Below are 25168 nucleotides of genomic sequence, written 5' to 3'. Positions count from 1 at the left end.
ATTTACTTAAACATAACTTGCAAATGTCCCAGATTCATCAAGACCAAAAAACTATGAACAGCAATTGTTGCAAGCACATTGGGAACACCAATTCTAGTCCTTATTAGAATGGCTGGCTAATAAGCACTAACATCCCCTGTGTGGAACCACTGTGATCTTGAAAAATTTGGGGCTCAAGGGATTTGAACCCAAAAAAAAAAAAAAAAATAAGGGAGAAAGGGGAATAAAACAGCCATCCCATACCTGGACACACAAACCTGGCATAGAAGAGTCCAAGCAATGATCACAATGTTGGCCTCTGGGGACAAGTGAAAGAAAGGCTTTTGAACTGAAAAAGTGCAAGACTAAGCTCAGATGAAAAACACCTAGGCAAGCAAAAATATCAAACTAGGAAACTGGTGCTTGATTATTGTGCAAAGACTAAATTGCCTATTTTGCCACTCTGAGAATGTTTTAAGTGTTTTAACATGACTGAAATTGACCTGACAAGAGAAAGGGTAAACTGGGAATACAGACAGGGTGACTAATCATGCAGTTGATAAACAGTTTGCTTTGCTAGAAAAAGAGACCTGACCTTCAACTATTCAGTCCTTCCATGCCTGCATGCTTGTGCCCTGTTCCCTGAAACTCTCCCTACTCTGCAACAACTTCTGGCAGCCAGCTCCCAGGACTACTCCCACGGAAAAGCAGTGATCCCTGATCCAACAGCCTAGAGAGCCCATGCTCCGCAGTCTCCCTCAAAGCGCCAAGACAGCACTGCTCATATATTTTACTTGCATCCCTGTCACACTGATTTCCTGCCTCTGAAGTCAGAATTTAGGGTGCAGGCACACCACATTCCCCTGAATGGTACAATGATTTCTTGGTGCTAGTCACCTTGTTCTCTTGTGCAGGTCTCCAACGGAAGGACCAGCACTGCTCTATCACCCCAGCAGAGCAAAGGAAAACGAGATGAAGATTGCACCTTCATTCTTGAAGAGAAACATTTCCAAAAGTCTTTGTACAAGCAAAGGAAATGAGCATGACTGTTAGGGACCATCCACATGTACAAATCTCAAATGTTAACCTCAGGAGTCCCTTATCAAAGTTAGCACTAAGCAAAGGGATGGGCCAGAATTTACTGTTCCCTTCAGCTTTATAGAAGGAGAAGGTGTGTTGGGAAAGATTTCAGGCTTTGCCACACGCGAGGAAGAACCGGCCTGTCTTCCTTCACTTGTCAGCATGATTCTTCTCACTGAGCAACAGGTAAAATAAAAGCTTTTTAAAAAGGAAATATTGCCCTTTCCCATTAAGGTTCAAAGTTAGAAACCTTAATAACAAGCACACTTCTCCTAGAAGAAGAGGGAGATTTTTTTCTATACGTAGACCACAGTTCTCTGATTTGCCTACTTTTGTGATCAGCATCTCAGTGGCAAACCCATCCCAGTGCAGGGTTAAGTCACTGGCTTCAGCAGTCTGTCCAGAGCATGGACAAGTGTGTTCTGAATAGGACTGATCCAGAGATAAGAATAAACTTAAAACTCAAGTAGGCATGACAAAGACTTGACCCACCATGAACATTCACAAGCCCCAACAGGTTTGCAAGAAGACCTAAGCAGACTTGCAATCCACGTTTGCACTTTTTGCTCAAGAAGTAGGAGCAAGTTTTCTCCCACAGACATTTCCATTCACCTAACAGACAGACCAACTAAACAAACTGCTCCAAACCCTCTTCTCAATTGGCTCCTTGAGCATCTAAAAATCACATCTAAAAGGGGGCAGACCATATGCTCTGAACAGACAGGAGCCACACAGCCCTGGATGTATTTGATGACACCAAATCAAACCACACACTACACCAGCTCACACCGATGAGCAGGTTGAAGCCTCTTGCTAAATCCTTATCAGTACACAGCAAGAGTCCAGGCCAAAAAAAGCTACATGACTGCTCCAAGTCTCAAATCAAGTCTTGTTTCTGAATCTGTTGCTGACAAGACTTTAATTCCAAAAGCCTGTGCTATAAATCACTACATGGGTGAAAAAAAAACCTGTGGAGGAAGTGTTAAAATAGAGTTAGGTTTCCCTGGGAATTAAGGAGCTCTGTGAGAAGACACCTTGTTATAAAAGCCGATCCTCTTCTGAAGTGACTGCCAAACACAGTCCTTGAAGAGAACAGCAGACAGGCCACTTTAACCTGATGTCATCTTGACATTCAGGCAGTTCTACCCAAGGTTTGCTTGATGATTCAAAATGGGAAGAATCACCATTCCTTAGTGTAAAGTCAGAGGGGAAAAAAAAAAAATCATAATTTGCCCATTTGCCAGGTTAGCATAGTCAAATTAGATGCCATTAGTGATAATTTTTTTTTTCCCTTTCAGAACTACACATCTGTGTGCATTCACACACAGGCATGAATAACTTGGGTATGACACAGACTATCAAGATGGATAGGTAAGATTTCTAAACACGAAGTAGTAGCACTAAGTTCCCCTCGGCATGCTCAGGTGATGACACAGTACCAGCAGCACAGGGTACATTCACCTCAGACAACAAAGGGGCTCATGATGATTCTCAGCATGGTATCCTTCCAACATCTTACAGGCAGCAATGCAGTCCATCTACCTGCCATGAAGCCATGCCATTCCTCCCAACTGCAATGAAGTGCCTGTGAGGAAGAGCAAGATGGCCCCTAGATGCCTCTTACATAATTTCAGCCTTTAAATGGGTACCATAAATCCACTCTTTGCCTTGCCACAGCACACTTTGAGGCACTGAAATGAAACTGCATCTTACCTTGTCTTTGGATAAAAACCCTGAGCAGTGGGTGAGCACTTGAAACGGCCTTGAAGAAATTGTCATCATTGTTAATAGGGAGAAGGTCTCCATGCACATCAGCATATCCGATCATCACTTCTAGGTTGGCTATGTGATGAATGTGAAGAATTAGTTTGTAGAAGTCTTCAAACTTTCCTGGCTTGTAGCGATCCAGAGAGAACCTTCTGAACTCTGCTCCAAACTGCAAGAGAAAGCAAACAGAGCATCAGCAGATGTGTCACCACAGGCCAATGCTCCAGTCTGGCACCTGAATGTGGTAAACACCACCTCTCTTTTCATAGATTTAGAGCCACAGGATCAATCAGGTTGGAAAAGACTTCTGATATCATTGAGACAAGCTTCTACTATTCAAACCTATTCCTGGTGAATACAGTCACAAGTTGGTGCTTTCAAGTCTACTAACGGGTCCTCCCATCAGAACATAACCATGGCTACCAACACACCACAGGTATACTCAAATGTTCCATCTTAAAAGAATTCACATTTTTTAAATATTAAGCTTTCATTAAATCCTCTAGAGGATAACTGCATTTGTAGGACTTAACTTTGAAGGTCCATCATTCATTATCATCTTCTCAAGCATCCACAGAACCATTCTTGTCCAAAGCAGAAATATTCACTCTACTGCTTTCAAAAGAAGTTCTTCAGCTATTCAAACAACCTTTTAAAAATTCTCTGCACATTTCCCATCAATCCCACTGGGATCCCAACCACAAGACCTTTAAAGAAGCATGGTATGTGAGCACATGGCTTGTTATTAGAAAATACACTCACTCTACATGACCCCTGAATTTCCTGGCAGTCCATGCAGCAGAAGGAAAGTTAGTTTTCATGGCTTTAATTTTTCTGTCACTCCACTGGTTTTTATTTTTAAAGCTTTATAGCCCATTAAGTGATTGTCCAAAAAAAAAAATATAGCACGGGTAGGAGAGTGTGATTTGACAGAAGACAATAGAAAATGTTATAAATCGATGAAGCTGTTTAAAGTAAGTCAAAGTGACTGAGGAGAATATTTCAATGGTCCTTATTTCTGATATTAGGAACAAAATACGCTGTTAAGAACAGAAGAGAAAAATCCGATCCCCTATTTAAGGAAATTAAGATAATTAAAACAGGCATCTAGTTAGATGAAACAGCTTAAATCACCTTTTTGGTACATTTAATTTAATATTTCAGATTGTATAGTATGAGTAAACTACTGCTCATCAACCAAACTTCTAAAACTACCTTAACTCTTAAGCACATGGAACCACAGCCACAAATCCAAGAACAAGCAAGACTGTAACTAGTACCTCATGGAAGTTCTTATCTGCAAAGTCAGCCAATACCAGGGCTAGAAACCAAAGACACAGAGCTAACAAGCACACAAAAGAAATAAAAAGGGGGAGAATCTCCTCTAGACAAATTCTTCCTCAAAATGGAGAATGACTTGCTTAGAGGTTCTCAGCTGTTAAATCAACTATACATGCAAGCCACTCTTCTGCTGAGACTAACAAAAGTATGAATCATCACCATAGTCATCTTCAAGCAAAAAGGAAAAAAAAGAAGCTAACATAACCCTACTGGCTTTGGGCACAAGCATGTTCTCAAATTACTTCCGCAGTTATGAAAATCCCACTCCTGAGCATCAAAGCCTAGTTGTGATCATCTGAAAGCTTGTTTAGTCAAATAATGTTGCTTGTTTGTAATATTAACTGCTAGTTCCAGTTTGGATTTCAGAGTGCCCATCCAAATGCACAAAAGGCGAGCAAACCACAGCTGGTTCCAATGGAGGAAAAAACAGTCTTCCTTTGTCCTCCACCCCCTGCTCCTCCCCAGAAAAATCTGAGTGCCAGCTTACTTCTGTGGGCACATTTCAAACCAAAAAGAAAAAGCTAAAGTCTTCTTATTTAAAAAGTATCCAAAAGTTTTCTTTTTCTTAGATTCAAGCTAGAAAAAGCCATCTTCGAGTGCCAAGTTTAACACCTGTCTACATGATAAACTAATGGGACAGGAACAAGGTCTTTGTAGGTTTTGCTTAGAGCTGCATCTACTGCTCTGCACACCTGAAGGAGGAACCTGGGATTCCTTGGGATTCCCTTAGCCAAAATGCCAGGGCATTCAGACACCAATCCCAGTAACCATTTGTTTACTGGACAGCTTGTTCGGGACCATTAGCACGCTTGGTACTTTGGAGGAAGCAGCTGCTGCGCAATCTTACCCCAGGCAGGACAACATCCCCCTACACAGCCCCCTCGGACCCACGGTCTGCTGAGGGAACCCATCCAACCTGCTCTGCCCAACACAGCCAGGATAGGGCTCAGGTCCTGTGCAGGGACATTGCACCCAGCAGGAAAGTGACACGGAAAAGGACAGAGGAGAGAATTGAGGATGGTTACTTGCACTTGGCTGGTATGACCCAAAGCTCAGCTTGAGTTGCCACATGAGAAGACAGCTGGCAAAAGGGCCAAGCCTCCCAGCCTAGCCCCTGCAGGCACACTGGAAACTACAGGATCAGTGGAGCCTGACATGTGGGAATGCCATTGCAGGCTTGGGGCACCGAGGTCTGACAGGAATGCTGTACAGTCAAATTGACTTGTTCACATGTTCAGCCCTAGGAAAGCCCAAGAGTCAATTTCATTTGCCTGGGAATAGCACAATAGTAAACAAATGCAAAAGATTTCACTTGTGCTTTCTGCATGACCCAGCTTTTTGAGGCAAGTGAGCTAGAAGGTGACTCCATAGAGGAGAAGGGAAGAGTCCAGAGATTTAAGCAGATAATGAGAATGACCTTCTTTTTGTTTAAAGGTTAGTATTACTGTAGTAATAGTTTAGCTGATTTATTCAGCCTGTGCACATACACTAGCAGCAACCATTGTCAGCAGGTCTTTTCAGAAGAGCGGAAAAAACTGCTTCAGCTCATTCATCATCCCTAATGAGGCTGATAGAGAGTATCACAGCAATAATGGGGTTTGCAGTACCACTCAGCTTGGAGACTGGGGGCTCTGCATTGTATTCAGACGGGATTTCAAGATAACATCCACCTTGTATCTTACAGAAACTACGAATTCTGATAGCCAAAATGACTGATCTGCTTGTCTAAGTCACAAAGTTCATCTTATCACATCCCTTCACAGAAAGATACACAAGGACTAGTGTCTGCCAGCAGTCTCTGCCAGAACAATACTGTATTACATTGTTTGATAAACTAACAGTTTTAACAAGCAGATTAGTTTTCCATAATGAAGTAAATTACTCAGGCCTATTTAACTAGTGCAAATACTGCATCCAGTATTGCAGAAGTCAGAGGACAGGAGGATCGCAGAGAACTTAAAAAGAATTTAGTCTGACTGAGCTCATTATGACTGAAAAAAACAACTAAGAAAGAACTGTACATTTTGTTTCACAAAAGTAACCTCCCTCTCAAGATCCTCAATCAGCCAGTCACTGGCTGTTGTCTGCAGTTTGATGACAAAAACTCACAACAAATGCAACACATCAGACAGGAACACCGAACAAAAACAGATGCCCAGAAGAGTGTTCAGATAAAAGTTGTGTTAAAGAAGAAGGAAGACACAGCTAGCTGATCAAAACTTAGACAGGCTGATCAAGAGCAACCAACTGCTTTCTTTGGCTTTTTTTCTGGCTAAAGGGTAAAAGAGGTCAGAGGAGATGAGGGAGCAGGATTTTGAGGTTTGTTTACTTAGAGAGCTGTTATTTTGTGAAATGAAGGAGTTATTTGCAAGCAAAAGAGAGCAACTATATTTTTTTCTTTAAATTTTAAGTTTCAAGATGCTTACAGGGCCAAAAATGAAGCCCTATGTTTATGAGGTGCCATCCCTCTAGTTTATTGCTGGCTTTGAAATCAGGCTATTGTAATAAGAAGACATCAAAGAGGAACATCTAGCAATAAACATGAATTACATTAGCCACCTACTTCTCTTATGAAGTAAAAAAATCAAGAACAGAAAGAAATCTAAACACTTTAATCCTTGCATAGACTGTAATTTCTTCTCTCATGTGAGATTTTCAAAACCAGCAAGGGCTAATCAGGGATGCTTTATCAGCGAGAATGAGCAGAGGGCAAGAAAGAGGAGCAGGGAAAATAATGTAAATGGTTTTGTGCTTGCTGACTTCACCTGGGACTTCAGAGCTCTGCTGTCACATTCATGTCTCTGTTCCTCTGTTCCCTTTTTCTCGCCCAGTTGCATCTTCCCCAGCTCACACAGCATTCTCTGGCTCTGCTCCCAGTCTCAGAGTGGTTGTCACTAGTGGCAAAAAGCCACCAAGCAAGCAGATGTTCTGTGCAACAAGTTCTCTCTTCAATGGCTTGTTCCAGAGCAGCTCTACTTCACTAAAATGATCGAGCTGGTGGAAAGTGTGAGATTTCATGTTCTGCTCAGTCCCCTGCTCACATCTTGCTATTTCTTCCAAGAAAGTCACAAGAGCAAGACAGCCTCTCTCCTATTTGCCCTTCATAGAAATCTCATCAGGGACACAATTTCACTACCTTCTCCCACAAACTTTTTTCCCAATTGACATCATGCCATACTTCTACCCTTCTTCCTTCTAATCCCTCCTTTTACTCTCCCAGAAAAACACAGCCATGCTTTAGTATCTTAAATGCTCAAAATACTTTCTCTCACCAAAGAAAATCAGTGGTTCCCCTTCTTTTTCCTCTTCTTTGACACAATGTTTCATATCTCTGCTTTTCGGTACAAGAACAACCTTTGTAACTCCTTCAACCCTCTCCAGGGGTCTGTAAGACTCAGCTCAGGACAGCACTTCCCTTTCTTCTGCATCTACTTGCAAGAGAAATTCTTCTCTCTGTTCCCATCACTCTCAGATCACCTGCTGCTCATGAGATGCACCTCACATTCAGTTTCATAGAGATCTCCTCACAGATGCTTAGCTGTCAGCTCAAGGGCAGCTTAAAGCCAAGCTTACCCTTTCCCCTGCCTCACTTACCTTACTTCACAATTTTTGGGAACTAGACCACTAGGCTGCTTATTTTGCCTCACTACAGAATGGCAGACTGTGAAAACAGTTATTCTCAGAAACAAATTTATCAGCTTGTTTGTTTGGAACCATCATCCTCCTTCCTTTGCCAGCCTTGCTCCAACAGTTCCCCTCCTATCAGGTCACCCACGTAGCTACTTTCTCCCTACCAGCACACTGCTAGCCTTGCTCACTGCCTCACCTCCTGATATTTAAAGCCCCAGTGTTGTTCTCCTTCAAGGAACTATCGTTTGCAGGGAAGCAAAGCCTTTAAAATAAAACTGTGGTTTAAGTGCCGAGTCTACCTTTCCAAAAGCAAGTATCTTCCTTTTTTTATTCCAGTCCCCTGCATCTCTGGGAACAAACCAAAGTCTGTTTGCAAATGACGTGGACTGAGATGGTGCTGTAGTTTTATGCAACACACCACAGATCCACTCTAACACACCACAGAGCTTAAGCACAAGTACACAACAGGATGCATAGATCCATGGCATGTCACCATCAGCATGAGGGATAAAAAGATTTGGCACCTTGCCACCCAGAGGGACAAAGCAATCAGGCCTGGTCGACACTGTGATAAGCCCATGAGCCTTAGCTTCCTGCAGAAAGGCAGCCTTGCCCTACTGCAGGTCTCCAGCGAGAGCAAACCACTTCTGGAACATTTACTGAGAGATACCTACATGGATACAGGAAACCTGTAACCAGTAAGGGCTCTGGCTGGTTGCAAACTTATTTAAGACCCTTTTAGCAGCTGCCAGAGGTTTCCCCATGAGCTCAGCGCCAGCAACAGCTGCAGAGAAATAATTTGATGCAGATGCACGCACACCCCTGGCCAGACCTGAAGGGGGACTGGGAACAGCTGTGCAGGGCGGAAGCAGGAGGAATGGCACAAGGCTGGGTGGCCCTGGGGCTGGTGCACCACACCCTTCCCCAGACATTTCTGCTTGAGTGAACTTCAGGCATTTCCAATGGGAACGGGAATACCTCTGCACCCGGAGATTTTGCCTTCACTTAGAGGGAGGCAATGTCTTCCGAGGTACATTTCATCTTTTAACTTCAGGCTTGCCGTTGTAAAGGTAATTAGAGGCAAGCAGTGAATCCTAGGAAAACCCTTCTTGGTTCCTAAAAGCTCAGGTTAAGTGCACACAAAGTCTCTCGCAAAGGGAACGATAAGGGACTACAGAGGAAGGCACTATTAACTGCACCTCTGAAGAACTCCTTGGAGCTAGCAAGTCCTGAAGCCTGTTAGACAGAACCTCCACAGGTATTTTAACCTCACACGGGAGACATTCCTTCCTGACTTGGCTGTAAACAGCATTTAAATTTCTGAGGTGCTCTTTAAAGTTGAAAGGTCCATTGTTTAGTGTCCTTTAGGATTGTTTCAGTGTGGTGAGACTAAATTTGAGAAGATTACTCACATAAAACAGACTGGCTGGACAAAGTTTTAAGCAGATCAGAAATTCCAAAGTTACTAGACTAAAAAGTATTACAAACAGGAGAGAGGCTGGAAGCAGGATCAAGAATGGGAAAGCATGGGAATACTGGAACACGACATAGCAGCCTTCTGGTGAGTGCCAACCATCCAGTTAGTACCGCTGGTACCCAAGCCCATACCAAAACACTTGTTTCAGGCACACTGTTAGAGGAACTAACACCTTTCTGTGACAAGACAGACCTAAGACTACACCAAACCTGAGCACCAGAGCATATCCTCCACCACACCATGCTCTGTGACACCAGGTAGCTCAAATGTTCCAGCCTTCCCTGTAACTCCTAGAGGCAATACTGCTGCCACAGTGCCAGAGTACAGGTCAGAGAAGCGAGTTACATTGTGCTGCTGCTTATTGCAGCCGTCACCTGAACAGAAGCATCACAAGATGACTTGTCTGTGCCACACTTTTCAGCTGAAAGGTTTGACCTCTCATCTGTAAGGGCAGCAAGCATGCATAGGACACACTGCTGCTGTGGCTCAGCTGAAAGCTGTGGTCATTTTCTCTCATGTCACCTAGCAGACAGATTTAAGGTTATTAGATATGACCACTTCAGAAAGCTATCCTACTATGAAAAAAAGATTTCTTTGTAATGAGAAAGGAACCAGGAGTTTAGTAGGTGCTATTTAGCACATCAGAATAAGCACAATACCTGCTGTGAGAAGCCCAGCAAACTGGGAGGGAAAGGAACAGAGGCAAAACTTCTTAAGAGATTAATGTTTACAGACTCTTTCTCTTGACATGTTTTGCAACAACCCAGACCGTCTCAAGTTGCTATTATTGTGGCACACTGTCTTCATTTGAGAGGGGGAAGCACTGCGGTTTTCTGAGTCCGTGCCACATTTGGTTTGCATATAATCGAATATGTTTTCAAGCTCAAAAACAGAAGTCAAATCAGACGGTTACAGGGCTTTTTACTGCACTGATTTTAGTTTAATGCCAGGTATGACAAGTATGACCTTAACTTGGAAAAATCTAAAGTACTGCTTAAAAACTTTAAGCAGACTTAAAGTCTGTTTTAACATTCTGTAGTTCTGTAGTGTTTAAAAAGAGTGCTGCTTTTTGATCTATTTTGAAGTATGCTACACATGGAAAACTTTCCTTAAAACTTCAGAAGGCCTGTACAGCTTCAGGGTTAGAGTGAAATCAAAGTACAAAAGGCTGGAAAACACAATTTGTAGGCCTCTCTCAGTTAAAACCAGACAGTGCAGAACCAGACCTTTAAAACCTCTTTAGAGAGGGCTGTTAAAAGTCAGCTTGCTCTTAGTGCTATTGCTGCACTTTTAACAGTGCTTAATGTTACACTTTAAAGGTTTCAAATACACAATGTGTATACCTATACTGCCATAGCTCAACAGCCATGTGGACATGGAATGCCACCAACTTTGGGGGGGGGGGGGGAAGATGCAAAAGGTTTAAACCATCCATCTTTATGTAACAGCACAGGCACACTTCTTCTAAGAAAGGGGGACAACACGTGAGCAGGACAAAGCACCCAGAAGCTGTTTGATTACTGCATCTACCTGGCAGCTGGGCAGGCTTGCTAAAGCACTGACTGCGCCTCAGACCAGCCTCAGCTGCTAGTGACCTGCTAAGAGCACAGAGCACAGCTGATCCCAAACATGCTTTTTGTCTTTGAACAGTGTATTAGTATCCTGCCTACTCAAGGCATATCAGAAAATGACTGAAAATTTATTAATAATCCATTTGCGGCACCTGTCTAAACACCAATATTTAATGAGAGTCGAAACAGGATAGGAGAAGAGAGTATAAAAAAAAATATGGTTATAATTAACTGGTTCTATTTATCTCAATGGGTTTGTTTATAGTAGTAGGATGTTAGTCACATTATTGTTAATTTGTAAATCAGTTTGCAATGCAAGAAAACATGACACTATTAATAAGGCAGAAATGTGACAGTCAGCATGTGAGTCAGGTAGCTATGTTTTTACAATCCTCAGCCACTATCAAAAGTTCTATTGTCCGAGAGGCTTCATCAACAACAAAGGGTTTTTTTGCAAAGCTTTTATCAGGGAACGATGAGTACATTTAGGCATCTTTTAAACAATGAAAATTAATTCTTACTAGTACATAGAGTTCACAGGAATTCATACAGTAGTAACAGAAAAACAGTACTCTACTGCTTTTAAGCCAGAAACATGGACCTGTCAGTTTCAAAGTGAAAAAAAAAACCAAAACAACACACACTTTCACAAATAATTCAGAGTGCTGTCATTTAAAGGCCCGAGGCAATCTTATACTTCCACTATTCCAAAATATCTAAGAGATTGGAAAAGAAATGCACATTTGACATAAATGACAGTTACCCTCCTGTTTGAAAAACTGTGTATAATATTCAAGGGAACAAAAAATAAAACCTCCTTTCACTCAGAGCAAGACAAAAGAAGACTGGCTACATGGAGTTATAATTCAAGACAAGTTCCACCACTAATATAGAAATTCTGATTTTAAAAGCATTTGTTCTTCTGTAGGCTTATGTTCACAGGAAAGAAGCCTGTAACCTCTCTGTAAGCTACAGACAGAAAATGAAAAATACGTTAAGAACTCTGCCTGTGGTCACAAGATCCCAAACAAAACAAACACAAAAAGCCCCACACATTGCAGGCACTGGAGCTCATGGTAAAAGGGGAAAAAAGGGGAGAGAAAGGGTCATCTGGAAATCTTTTTCAGAGATTAGAGGCAGTTTCTTGAGGGGGACAGATACTTCACTTGTCACCCAACAGAGGAAAGGAGCCAGTGAGTGGTAGACACATGAGAATACACAGTTCTTCTAAGCCAGCAAGATAATGTGTTTTCAGATCCTTTCTAAAAGGGCTGAAGCATTAATTCTGAGCTACAGAGACAACACCTAGATAAGAGCTGAGCTTCTAATTTATTTTGTCGTGAAAGACAGGAGAGAAGGGCTAAGGTGTAATTACAATTCAATTAATATTTTCTTATGACATGTGCCAACTTCTAAGCAGGTTTCTCTTTACCCTTCTTCTCTTCTATCCAGCAATAAGCTTTTAAGAGTTTTGATTTTAAGGCCAGCTCTTTGAGGATGAGGCAGAGCAAGGGAGAAAGCAGAAAGCCAGATAGAAGGGGACTTCTTAAAGCAGAAGACTGCAGCAATTTCCACCACTGCCATGTCTGAAAACAGAGGTGTGCACAGACAGCAGAGGGTTTTTCCCTTCAGTATTTGCCGCAGCACAGAGATCCATGAAGCTTTTGTAGCCCCTTACAGTCACCCAGAGGAAAAGTGACCTGACATACACCAAAAGGTACAACACAGTGCCACAAAGCCCATTCTTCTGCAATGACATACCCAGAGAATACATCACTGCCCGTGTCACCACCATGTAGTCACACACATGAAAAATCCACGGACACAAGAATCATGAGCTGAAGCATACTTTGGGCCACGTTCCCAGCAGGGGTGATGGTTCAGGCTACGTTCAGCAGAGGTACACGCTGGTTCAGACCCGCTGAAATCCGATCATCCACAAACCTCACAGGTCCGCTGGACAAAAAAAGAGGAATGCCGCCTGCAGGTTTTGGCCCTCTGGCACAAGAGGGATGTCAAAAATGGGAATGAGTTCAGCCATCAAGATGCTCCCTCCTCCTTTCCCCCCACCACCCCCTTCCAACACACAGATACATACACACACACACTCTGCTTTTAACAACCCTCTGGCATGCATCGAGAACCTTATAACTTCAGGATACTTGGGGATTTCCAGAGATGTGTCTTATCCAGTATGGAACTCAGTGCTGACAAACTCTCCCGTTCCAATAATCAAGGGCACAAACTGACATTCAAGAACTTGTTTTTTGGAGAAAAGGGAAGAAATTCAGAAAATCCAGAAAAAGCAAGTTTCACAGGAGCTGTTTCTGAATTGTGACTAATACAAGATACCAGCAGGATGTTGTTTTATTCTTAAGTAGCAACCACCTGGTAATCATAACAGAGGCAGGGACATCAAAGTTTGCAGATGCTGGAGTTATCTCCCATCCAACTCCTCAAAACCATTTTTCCCAGAGCTCCTTCTGCTCAAACTCAATCTTCAGAGGAGAAAATCTATTTCACACCATTGTGTAAAAGCAGCACTCTCTCACACTCAGCTCCTCTGCTAAAAGGGATTCCACCTGCCCACGGACTGCCACTTCCCCAGCCTTTGAAAAGCCACCAAGAATCCCTTGATCCCCAGCCAGCAGCATGCCCCAGCGCAGAAGCTGAGCTGCACCCACCTCCACTCACCTGGCAGCCTGCGCTCTCAGGCGATAGCTGCAAAATCATGAGTTCTCAGACTCAACTTTCAAGTTCCCAGGCAAGCCCAGACAGGCCTCATACTTACAAAACACAGGCAACTAAGTGTTTAAAAGGTTGAACTACACAGGGCTACCAAAAGTAGCATTACTGAACCTTTTTGTTTTCCCAGCCTCAGACAGTCCAGGCAAACAAAAAAATCTCAACATTGTATTTCTAGATGACCACAGCACAACAACACAGTGATCTGCAAGGACAAGGCTGCCAGCATCACAACCCATCCTACAGGAGCACTGTGTTTTTAAGAGGTATAAGGTTTTTATTCAGCACCTTGCCAGGTACCGTTGGCCAGAGCTTTTCACTGGACCTCCTTTGGATCACTGTCAGAGGGAACCTATGAGCTTCACAGGCAGAATAAAACTATCTTGCAATGTCAGCACCAATAGCCTGCTAAATCAACAGCCTAGCTGTTATTGTGCCCAAGTCATGCTAACAGTAAAACTCACCAGCAGCAGGAAATTCAACAGCACAGCTTCCACTGACACACAATGCAGGTTCACAGATCATTGCTGTAGGCCCTAGACGGGGTATTTTGAATTTAGCCTCTACTTTAAGTTTTCTTCCAGTGCAGTAGAGTTTCCATACTAAGTTCGGGGCCATCAGCAGTGACAACCCTGAGCTACAGAGGGCCTTCAGTAAACCCATCCCATCCGTACAAGTTTATTTTCCTTCCCTCCAAAAATCCACAATCATTCCTAGGCTTACAATCTCCCTACACATCACTCTGTGTCTATATAGCCAGGTGGCATTCACTTATAGAATTCCTGCAGCTGTAAGAGAAGCTACGAGCTCTTTACTATAAGGCTGCTTTCTAATTGCTAGTAGAACAAACTCAAGCTATGGTAATACTGAAGCAGAAGAGAGGAGATGAACTTAAAAATTCTCTATGTAGTTAGTAAAGGTTTCAGTTTAACACTCATAGAATGTAAGAGGTCTAATTCAGAAGATGGGGTCTGGAGCATTTGGGAGCCACAGGGAATGTTGTGGGTGGGTTACATCTTAGAACCAGTACAAGCCAAATCAAAACTTCCCAGCTATGGAAGCAGAAAGAAAATTTTCTACGCCAGTTGAGCCCTTTCGAGTGGCAAAAGGAAGTTAGGAAATAAGGGGCTGAACCCACATTTCAGGTGCCGTGTTTAGAAATTATTAGAAGCTCCCTTGGACACAAGGTACTTCTCCCACTGAAGCCACCTCTGCTCTATGTGTTGCTCGAGGCCATTTGATCTGAATACAAATTTTAACGGCAAAAATGGACAAAAATGAGCAGCACCAAGCAGAAAGCCCCAAAGACACTACCTTCAACACCATCTCAGCAGGTGATCAGAGACTCCAGCAAAGGTTAACGCTATCCGTACTCTTTCCAACTTCCACATTACCTACACCTTGCCTGTTTTATGTGTATAAAACACGGGCTTTCGGGGAGATTTCTCAGTTTTGCTTAAATGCTACTTATTTTATCCCTCAGAGGCACAGGCAAGATTTTGATGTGCTGGTTCAACCGAGAGCGACCCAAGTCTTTCGACGAGAGCTCAGCGAGACCAACATCAGGCACAGCCACCCGACACCGTCCTTTGGGCCAGCTCCGGCAGCCCTGCCGATCTGGGCTCCTTCCCCAGCACCAGCAGCGTGCACAGGCTGATGCCGGTGCCGGCATCCCGGCACAGCCGCCGCAGGAGGGGGAAGCTTTCCGCAGGTCTCCCTCAGGCTCCTGCGGCTCGGACCTACGGCAGGACCGCGGCGCCGCCAGCACCGGCGGGGGGACCCGGCCCTTCTCCCTCCCGCTCCTCAGAAAGCGCCGAGGCACCCATCCCGCCCACCGGGAGCCGGTCGGGGCTCCGGGGGGCTGGAACGTCCCGGGGTAGGGCGAGAGCGGCGCCGCCGCCGCGCCTCCCGGTGCCCCCGGGCCGAGCCCCGGCCCGCCCGCCAGGCGAGGCCAGCGGCGCTTCCCGAGCCGCCCCACGAAGTTACGGCCGGAGTCCCCGCGGCGAAACAAAAGATGGAGCAGGAGCGGCGGGCGCCGCGCCGGGGGCGGGCGCGGAAGGGTCGCGCCGCCGCCTCCGGCCGGGCAGGGGCGGCTCGCCGGGAGCTGCGCCCGGAGCGCTGATCCCGCCTCTCCGCCAGCCCGTCACCGCTCTGCGGGCTGAGCCTGGGACACGGCTCCGGCCGCACCGGCCGGGGAGGGGAGACACGGGGGAAGTTGGGGGGGCTCCCCATTCATTTTCGAGAGCACCACCGGGCAGGGGCGCTCCCGGCCGAGGCCGCGCCGCGGTCTGCTCACCTTACTCTTCACTTCCACCGCGCTGCACTCCAGATACCGCAGAGTCTGAGATTTGTTGAAACTCCGGTTCATCTTCCCGGCCCCGCTGCCTCCCCTTCCCGCGCCGCCGGCCCCGCTCGCGCCGCGCTCCGCTCCCGCGGCCACTTTGTTCCCGGCGCGCGCGCGCGCGCCAACGGCAGCGGCGGCGGCCGCAGGGATCCGCGCGGGGCTCGCGCTCCGGCTGGGCCGGCGGCGGGCGGGCGCCTTGGGCCGGCGGGACACGCCCCGAACACGCCCCGAACACGCCCCGGACACGCCTCGGGCACGCCCCGGACACGCCCCTCGGCGGCCGCGGGGCTCGGGCGCTGCCGGCGGAGCTGCGGAGCAGCGGGAATTGGTGCGGGAAGCGGCGTCTGGAGCGGCCGGCGGGCCCCGGTGCCGCAGCGGCGCACGAAGCGCAGAGCGCACCCGCGGCACCGCCGGACGGTGGCTCCCCCGGGTGCCCCCCAGCGCTCGGAGGTGCCCGCACAAACTTTTCCAGACAGCGCTGATTGTTCTTGAAAGAGGGTTGGGATCTGAAAAGTGCTGCGAGTCATTAATTTGAGACCACAGATCACCAGGTCTGGGAGGAGAGTTTCCACCACGCCCTCCCTGAAATAAATCGGTGGACTGCCTCCCTCTGCTAGCACCTCTTAGTAATTAGGTAGGTTATTAATTTGAGAATCTCGAATATAACTCGAAATAACTTCTTTACGTCTTCTGCCAAGGATCTTTTTAATTTTAACAGACCTTCCTTCAGTCAGCATCTTTTAGTCACTGAGAGCCTTTGAAAGTGGTATTTTTTTCCTACACAATCCTGCCCAAAACATCAAATCGTGATGTACAGAAGCTCAGGACACGGCACGGACCTGTGCAACCAGTTTTCTGCTGCTCGACATCTCCTAGGATCGTCTGCGTGTCTAAGCGAGGAGCACAAAGTCCTAACAGACTTTACAAGCCACCCATCTTCTCCTCCAGGCTTTCTGGGCAGGTGTCAATGGCAGTGATGGGAATGTCCACGAATTTCGGGGCAAAAAACAAGAGCTGAGTTGACTTTTCACGTGACTCCAAGTAGGAGGATCAAAGCACATGTGCCAAAGAAAGACAAACAGCTCCATCTTACTGGAGAATGGACCTGAAATGAACATTCGCCACATGTTCTGGCCTTGCACTGTGTTTGGAAGGCTTGCTGCAAGTTAAACTGGAAAAATAAAGTCTAGAGAGCTGAGAAAGGAAATGTTTGTATGAACTCGATCTTTTCCCCTTTTCATCTTAGCATGAGCAATGCAGCAGCTTTGCTTTCCTGCTGTGATGTCCAAGGCTAGGCTGTGGAGAAACATCCTCAGCTTGGCCTTGGCCATCACAGCAGGAAAGCACAGCATCCCTGGGGTGCTCAGAGGCTGAACAGCCCTTTTGGGATGTTTCAATGTAAAGATGGATCTTGAAATCTAGTAGCTGGACCTGTATGGTTTAGTGTTTCAACATCTGGAGCAATAAGGCCTGTTCACTGGCATGAAGTTAATCAGTAACTGAAAGACTGGTTTTCAGTTTTTTGAAATTTTTTGTTTCAATTTCTTTGGTCTGTTTTTGGTTCTGGGGTTTTTTTGAAGAAACAAAGTTCTCAATAAGAAGAAATGAGCCAGCAATTTTAGTCTTAATTTTAGTCTTTAAAATTGGTACTAGTTGTATTTGTGATGCCCATTTGAGAAGTACAGATTAAACTTGATTGTCTTTTATTTTATGCCTACTTCAGGTAGTGCAAATGTTTCATTACCATCTCTTTTATATTAATAAAGACTCTTCAAACTAATAATGCCTACCAAGTTGTGTGTAACCACAATGAGAATTCTGTGAAAATGAATTTAAAAATTATATATATATTTTTGTTGAGATAAAAGCTGGTAAACTCTACTGAATTAATAAAGAATGAAGATATATGTTTGAAAGCATAAAACTGGGGTTTATTTACCAGCAGTGCTAAAGGGATTTCCACTCTCCCTTCCCCAGCCATTGCAGATCCTGTTCATGTTTCCATCACCACATGAATAGACAATCCTCTTTTTCTCATCTACCCTGTCTTTGAAGCTAACAGGTATATTGAGGACAAATATTACTTTATTTGAAGAGTGGAGCTAATATTTTTTCTACTTCTTCTATCCTACAAGAATTTAGGAGTAAATTCTCTTTTTTTGATTCACCTGTAAGAAAAGCTGCTTTTTGGCTGTTCCATTCCTTCCCAATTTTTCAACCTCGCATTAAACACTTACAGAAACAAGGTAAATACACTAATATGAGGAAATATGCTTTTTATACCTCCAAAGAGGCTACTGCTAGCAAAGGTTCCTTTCAAATTACATCAACAAAATCTGATTTCTGCTGTTTTTTCTCTATTTGAGTTAAATATCCATCCTTTTGTAGGTCAGTGTATATACACCTTTAACCCACTCTGATCTGAGAAATGATCAGTTTCTGGATAGCTTATTAATTAAGCTTAAATAGGGGGTCATGGTATGAGAAACTGGCTCTATTCTTTCGTTAGCAGAAAAATAGAATATTACATAAGTATTTATAAATTATGTATGATTTATCAATATTGTTTCTTAATAGCATTTAATAATTTATTAAAAGTGAATGCTTCTCATTCAAGCTGCCCTGAAATCCAGTTCAGTCTATTCTTGAAAATTCTCTAAGATAGACTTTTCTTTTTGTTATTTCCAAATTAGTTGCAGCTTTAGTCCCTTTCCTCCAGAGCAGAGCTGAGGCATGACTGGGGCAGCTTGAGAAAATTCCTTTTTCCTTTGCCTCCCCTTTCCTTGCCCGTGCTGTGCTGTACGGAGCAGTGACTTTGGCTCCATGCACCAGCAGGAACCAAAGCACTGGGGGTGCTCCCAGGCTGCCCCAGCCTGGGTTGTGCGAGGCGCTGCAGCCCCTGCCAGCTGTTTTCTTCCTCAGACTCGGTCACAAAGATGGTTTTAATTTAACTGCTTTTGCTCAGCCACCTTTCAAGATTTTTTTTTTTTTTCTCATCGCTTGCCAAGGGCACAGCATTCCTTTGACAATTTCTATAAATCTTCATCTGTTTTAGTAATCTGTGGTTACTTTACCCTGCTTCTGACCTGCAGAGCTTTTAAATCACCATTTCTTCTCGTGTGCCCATCTCTCAGCCCTTTCTTGCAGCCTTGCTCCCAAGATACATTTGGAAGTTTGGGGTGGGGGGGGAGGGGGAGTGGGGGGCACATTTGCTGTCAGCAAGCTCCTTCCTTCATGCAGCACTTCACCAAATACACTTGTTTCTTGCCCTAAACTGGATAGGGAAACCACAGTGTAGGGATCCTAACAGACCATTTAAAAAATATTCAGATTTTCCTGTTTTCACTGCTTTTTATTTACCAGATCAACAAAAAGTGCTGCAACACATGCCAGACTCACATTCCTGTAATGCTGGTTTTCAGCTTCCAAGGGGCTTCCCTCTACTTGCTGCACACCTCATCAGTATTAATAAGTCATCTACATGCTCTGAGAGGTAAAAAATACCCCAGACTCACATCCAAGGAATTATTTTTCTAACTCTACACCCTGCATTGAACTTGCAAGAGTTACAAATAGCACATGGAAAGTGCTTGGGGAAACTACTGAAATGACAGACTGGTTTTGGTTTCTTTAAATGTATACCAAAATAAGGCATAGCACGAAGAGGGGAAGAGGGAGGATGACAATTATTGTTTTGCTTGTAGCAAGCAATGTTCCTGCCACAGTGAAGATAGTTTCCACTTCATCAAACTCAGAGTACAATGCCAGGGAACATCCATTGCCCTAGTGCTGGACCTACCTAGAAGGGAACAAGAAGAATAATGCCACCAGCCACAGCAGTAATGGATGCTCCAGGACCAGAGACTGGCTGCTCCAATGGTTTTCCATTGTTTCATCCCTTGTGGCAGTGAAATATCTTCTTTTTCTTTCCTTTTAAGAGCTTTTGCCTTCAGGCCTACAAGAGATGTGTGTGCATTTAAGAGCAGAAAGAGCAGAGAGAGTGGAGGCTTTTTCTCAAGGCATGGGGAACTTGATGCTTCTTTTCTCTCAAGGATGATGAAGAATTTGAGGAAAACTCTTGTATGACTTTACTACAAAACACTTGAAGAGGGGAGACCAGAGCAGTAGTTGAGAGAATGGCACCTGCTGAGCTGCATGCAGAGCTCAAAAGCAAGCATGAGGATGAGCACTTGCTGTTGCAGCTCCCAGTATTTATCCAGAGAGATGTTCTGGGGGAGTGGATGGAGGTCCCCAAGCTGTCTACACACAGGTACTCTGGCTTCAGCAGATAAACCAACATGCTCTTGTGTCAGCTGAAATTTTTCCCATTTGGCTTTACCAGTGAACATAATATAGCCAGTTATGCTTGACATGTATCAGTGTGAAAAGAATTCAGGAACCAAAGCTGCTGGGATACCACAACCCCAGCAGCTAAACTGAACATCGTAAGAGAGGGAGTAAGGTGGGTTATGAGATCATTTGTCCTTTTTCCAAATTACACCTCAACTGGGATTAAAAGCAGCAGTGCTTTACAGGGATGAGAAAGATGAGTTTTTTTGCTAAAGATGAGTTTAGGATCGGAAGGCGGGAAGAGAGAGGATCATGCTCCTTATTCTGCATCCAAAGTATGCTCCAACTACATGACTCACCAGGATTCAACATTTCCCATGAAATACAAAAATATTCAAACTTTATTTGTTCTGTACATAAATCTGCAGAATTTAATGATCTTTACCTCCCTTTCAATTGCTTTGATTCTTGGTTTACTGCTCTTTACCAAGGAGAAAAACAAGTAAAGCAATTACATTTCCCAGATGTCATTCATTGCAGCAGAGCAACAGATATCATCCCTTCACAGTGTCCAGAAGTAGGTCTTTCTACTTCCACACAGGTTAAAAACTTCTCTTACAATGTGCTGCTCTGCAGATAGCAGCTGCTTACAGTGTTAGAATGATTACTGCAAGTACTTTCAAAACATCATTGATTTAAAGTACTGCTGATCACAGGCCTAGGGTGTGCAAGTCTGCCTGGTTCTCTTCTTCTACCTCTGTTTCTGGTCCTACTTCTCCAGGAAACTGAGACATAATTGGAAGCTGGCAAATGCAGCATACAGCTTCTAATTAGTCCAATGCTATCAAAAAAAATTTTTGCAGATGACAAACACTTTTTCTGTGTGAAACTGAATATTGAAACACAATATGACACTGGAGTAGTTTTTCTGCAGTAGCTACCAAATTTTCTAATGGAGTTAAGCTGATTAGATCTGGAAAGAAAATTGGTGTTGTTAATTTTCAAAGTTAATGTCTTTTGGAGAAAACTGCTGTCATGAAGATATAATCACTCCTTCCTTTGAAGTGCTTATCTAACTTGCTCAGTGAACAGAGAATCCTGCCTGTGGAACCTTTCTGCAATTCTTTTAAATCACAAACTGGCTTTAATCTCTTTGGGTAGCAATTTAACACATCTGAATGCCATCTACCATCTTTGTTTCCTAGCAGCTGAAGTGTAGGGTCTGGTAACAGGGTAAGAGAGTATGAATTTTGCCCAGACTGGCTCATTCCCTCACCAAAAGCACAGAGAGGTTTTTAGCTTTGCATGGAATGTGATTAACTGCAAGGAGCAACCAGAATCTTCGTGAGAACACAATTTATTGACAATTTCCACTTAGGAAGTGACTAAATGTCACCTTTAATAAACAACCCCAATATTCCTGAATTGCAGCTTTAGGTAATTTGTAAGGCACTATGTCTAGCTGGTAAGTCAAGCCTTCTCACACGTGGTGGTTTGTGGTCTCACCTGCTAATAAAGGATATAATAAAATAATATGTCCTAGCCACGCAAGTCAAACAACAAACAAATCTTGTCTGCTTGCTTATTGACTTGAATTCCTAAAAAATGTAACATGCTGCAGCTGAAAGCTTCTTAGCAAAAAAAGGATTAAAAATTGTCAGGTGACTTATTAAGTCTGCTCTTTGCAAAATTTCTTTGGCAGATCTGCTAGACCAGCGGCAGTGTTAAGATAGATTCAAAGATGTCATTCCCGATTAAAAATAATAGTAAAAAAAATATTAGAGGGAAAGGTCACATATTCACCTAGCAAACTCCATCTGATGCTTACTACACTTAGCTGTACCAGGCTGAAATCACCTTATCCTGTCAGAACTACTGAAGCAAACTCCTGTATGGAAGGCACTGTGAAGCTCTAATTGGCTGGGACGGGGCATAATCTCTTCTTCACCCACCTGACTTGCAAAGAGATTTGCCAAGAAGAGGCTTACTACACTGGAGATGTCCTTCAGCATGCCTTTGTGCCCTGCAGACACTGAAATTCAAATCATTTGTGCACAATCAATCCTTTCCAGAGCTTTCAGTGAAGGCAAACAGCCTGATGTGAGGTTTGAAGAAGTCCTTTGGAGCAGCTGTTTAGAAATGCATGAAGCATGAGGCACATTATATTCTCTTCCCACAGGCTGAGGGCCAGATGTTCAGTGGGTGTAAAGCAACAGAGCCTCACTGTGGCATTTTTGGGGGGCCACAATGATTTATACTGGTCTAGAATCTAGCCCTTTGTGTTTCAGCCAATTAACTTCCCCAACCAAGAGAATGGTTTTGTGAGGTGAGAAGGGATGGGAAGTGTTCAGGATTGCTGGCCAAGGGTGCTGAAAAGAGAAATCTCTCCGAAGATTTCTGACACCACTTCTCCAGGCCAGATTGCTGAAGTAAGCGCAGGCTTTTGGTTTTGATGGATTTACATATTTTCCTTCCCTTGTTCCTGCTGCTAGCAATGTACACAGGCTCTTTATATCTGTATACTCCCAAAGCAAGTTCACTTTTCCATCCTCTTAAGATCAGGAAATGAGAATATTTCTAAGTAGAGGTGATGCTCCTGTATTTTTGTTTCCTTCATAACTTGCATTTTCCTGAAATTTGAATGAGAATTACTCATGGGAGTATGGATTTCAGAATGAGACCTTTTGGTCATTTTGACAGTGTCATGGGAGGAAAAAAATGCTTCCCAGAACCAAACAATTTTATTGCATTCCAGAATCATGTGCAAAACAGGGATCCCATCTGTTCAACAGTGTTCCCACTAAGTACAGTTCTGCCTGTAGCTCACCAGAATAAGCAGCTCAACAAAGGAGCCCCAGTTTTCAATGATAATATTTTCTTCAAAATATGAGACAGCAGTAGAAAGGGCTTCATAATATTTTGCACATTTGCTAAGATGTATTTTCTTAAGTACTGTTTTGAGTGCTAAGGGCACTGCAGAGTAGTAAAGCACTACAGCACTTACTCATAAATTAAGCTTTCTCTGTGGTCAGTTTTGCCAATTCTTCCAAATCCACAATAAATGAATAAAAAAATAATAAAAAAACCCATTAATCTCAGAACTGATGGATTAAAACTGGGCTGAAATAGACTTCTTTGTTTTTTTCCTTGACAGCTTGAAGAGTTTGAATAAAGGGTGCCTGATTGCAGCACTCTAGGTTTAGGCTAGTTTACTAGAACAATTCTGCAATAAAAAGATTATGAAATAAAAGAGAGAGGATTTAATTTATGAGATTCCACTAACTGAGGACTGGTGCCTGGGATTTTTATCATCACCATGAACATCAGCAAGTTTTGCTTAGCAAGTGCAATGAAGAGCTTATGGAAACCCCAAGTTAGAGTTTTATAGTTGCTTAATTCTGCATATCTCCATTTCTAAGTGTCTGCTCTGAGTTACTTCAAAGTCCTCTTAACAGTTGCTCCATCTGACTGAGATTCCCTTGACAGCTCTACTTGTGCTTTCCCTTAGAGAATCTGAAAAATGAACTGCAATTTCAATGCTTGCCTGTGGAAAGGGATCGTTTACCCACATGCTTTGCCTGTGGGTAAAGAGTGATGCCCACCAAGCCCAGTTTGCCCCAACCTCCCTTGTTTTCAGGCTAGAGGAGCCTGGAAATATTTGTACACATCTCATGGATAGTAGCAAGAGGGCTGGAAAGGAAATGTCTTTCAAGACCGAAGGGCTGAAGTTGTTTTCTCCTTTCCTGTAAAGGTCCAAAGGGAGGACAGGATACCTATCAAGCCTTATTCCACCCTTTTTGCCCAAAGTCCACCTGAGTACGTCTGGTGCACCAGCAGGGTTCTGCAGCAGAGCCACCTGTACTCCTCCTATACACACAGCTCTGGGATGCATCACCAGAGGGTGCCAGCATCCTGATCTCCCAGAATGTTTCTCACAAGACACAGATATTACAGCTGCATCCCACTGCACAGGTTTTCATGCTGGCTGGGTTTTACCACAATGCAGGCAGATCAGCATGAGTGGATCGTACGGAGATCTGGCTTTCACTCCTTGGATTCAGCAGCTGTAGGTGCAGATGTCATGAGAGCCACATGGGAATGACAGAGAGGTACAACCCATGGACAAGTAAGAGTCATCCCTTGCCTGCCTAATGATTCACATGGGTACGGATGTCTTCAGGTATGCATCCATGGTAAGCTCCCTGGTTTTTGAAAGGGGGGAGGCACTTCCAGGGCAGTGATGTAGGGAGAATAACCAGCATTGGAATTCTTCATGATTTTCAGCTCTGTAAGAAAACTTTGTTAGGATTTTGCAGGGACACTGAATGTAGTCTGTTAATTTTATCAACAACAGGTCAAAACTTGTTGATGATCTGTCAGGTGGGAGTGCACCTAGTGGCTAAAGTGGAGAAGCCAGCAGGAGGTTTCAGGTTTAGGACTAAGTATGAGCTGGTCCCTCATCTTCTTAATTTCTAAATCAGAATGAAGAGAAATAGCTGTAACTCTGCAACACAGGCTTAGCACGAGTCTTAATTAACTTGTGTTTATGACACCCTGCCAAAAAGGTGCTAAGTTAATTAGAAATGTAATTCTTGCATCTGTTCAGGACTACTCCGCTGGGGCCACAACCCATGATTAAGATTTCTAGCAGATGTCACAATGCAAATGGCGATGACTTGTAAGTGGGAGTACAGTAACGAGGAGCACGAGCAGCTCTCCTCCCTCTGGGGACAGGTACACTCACGCCATCGCTGCTGCTGCTGCCCACACAAGCTCATGTTGGGTGAGGTCCTGTCAAGGGATCCAGCCCCTCACCACTCATGCTCAGCTCCATGTCCAGGGGGAAAGGGAGTCTATGCTGAAAAATGGTGTTTTATGATAATCATGCAGCCTCTGCAAAGCAGATTAATCTGTTCCATGCCTTCTACCCTCACTGCAGGCAAC

The 25168-nt window shown here is 44.1% G+C and overlaps 1 protein-coding gene across 5 annotated transcripts in view; it reads right to left on the bottom strand.

Annotated features, from left to right (window-relative positions):
• Nucleotides 1–25168, bottom strand: part of PARD6G (par-6 family cell polarity regulator gamma) — a 116619-nt gene that overhangs the window by 49418 nt on the left and 42033 nt on the right. For 2 of the 5 annotated variants that reach the window (XM_086894944.1, XM_086894953.1), the window contains one exon: nucleotides 2773–2995. In XM_086894944.1, coding sequence (XP_086751070.1) covers nucleotides 2773–2995 — 223 coding nt within the window. Of the gene's footprint in view, nucleotides 1–2772; nucleotides 2996–6932; nucleotides 8569–15886; nucleotides 16127–25168 lie in introns of those variants that run through there. The other 3 variants (XM_086894934.1, XM_086894926.1, XM_086894939.1) reach the window with 3 other exon arrangements.

This window comes from Cyanistes caeruleus, chromosome 1 (assembly GCF_971803275.1).
Source record: "Cyanistes caeruleus chromosome 1, bCyaCae1.hap1.1, whole genome shotgun sequence".
In the NCBI taxonomy this organism is placed as follows: domain Eukaryota; kingdom Metazoa; phylum Chordata; class Aves; order Passeriformes; family Paridae; genus Cyanistes; species Cyanistes caeruleus.
Note: the sequence above shows the minus strand (reverse complement) of the source record. Positions and strands in the feature narration are given on the sequence as shown.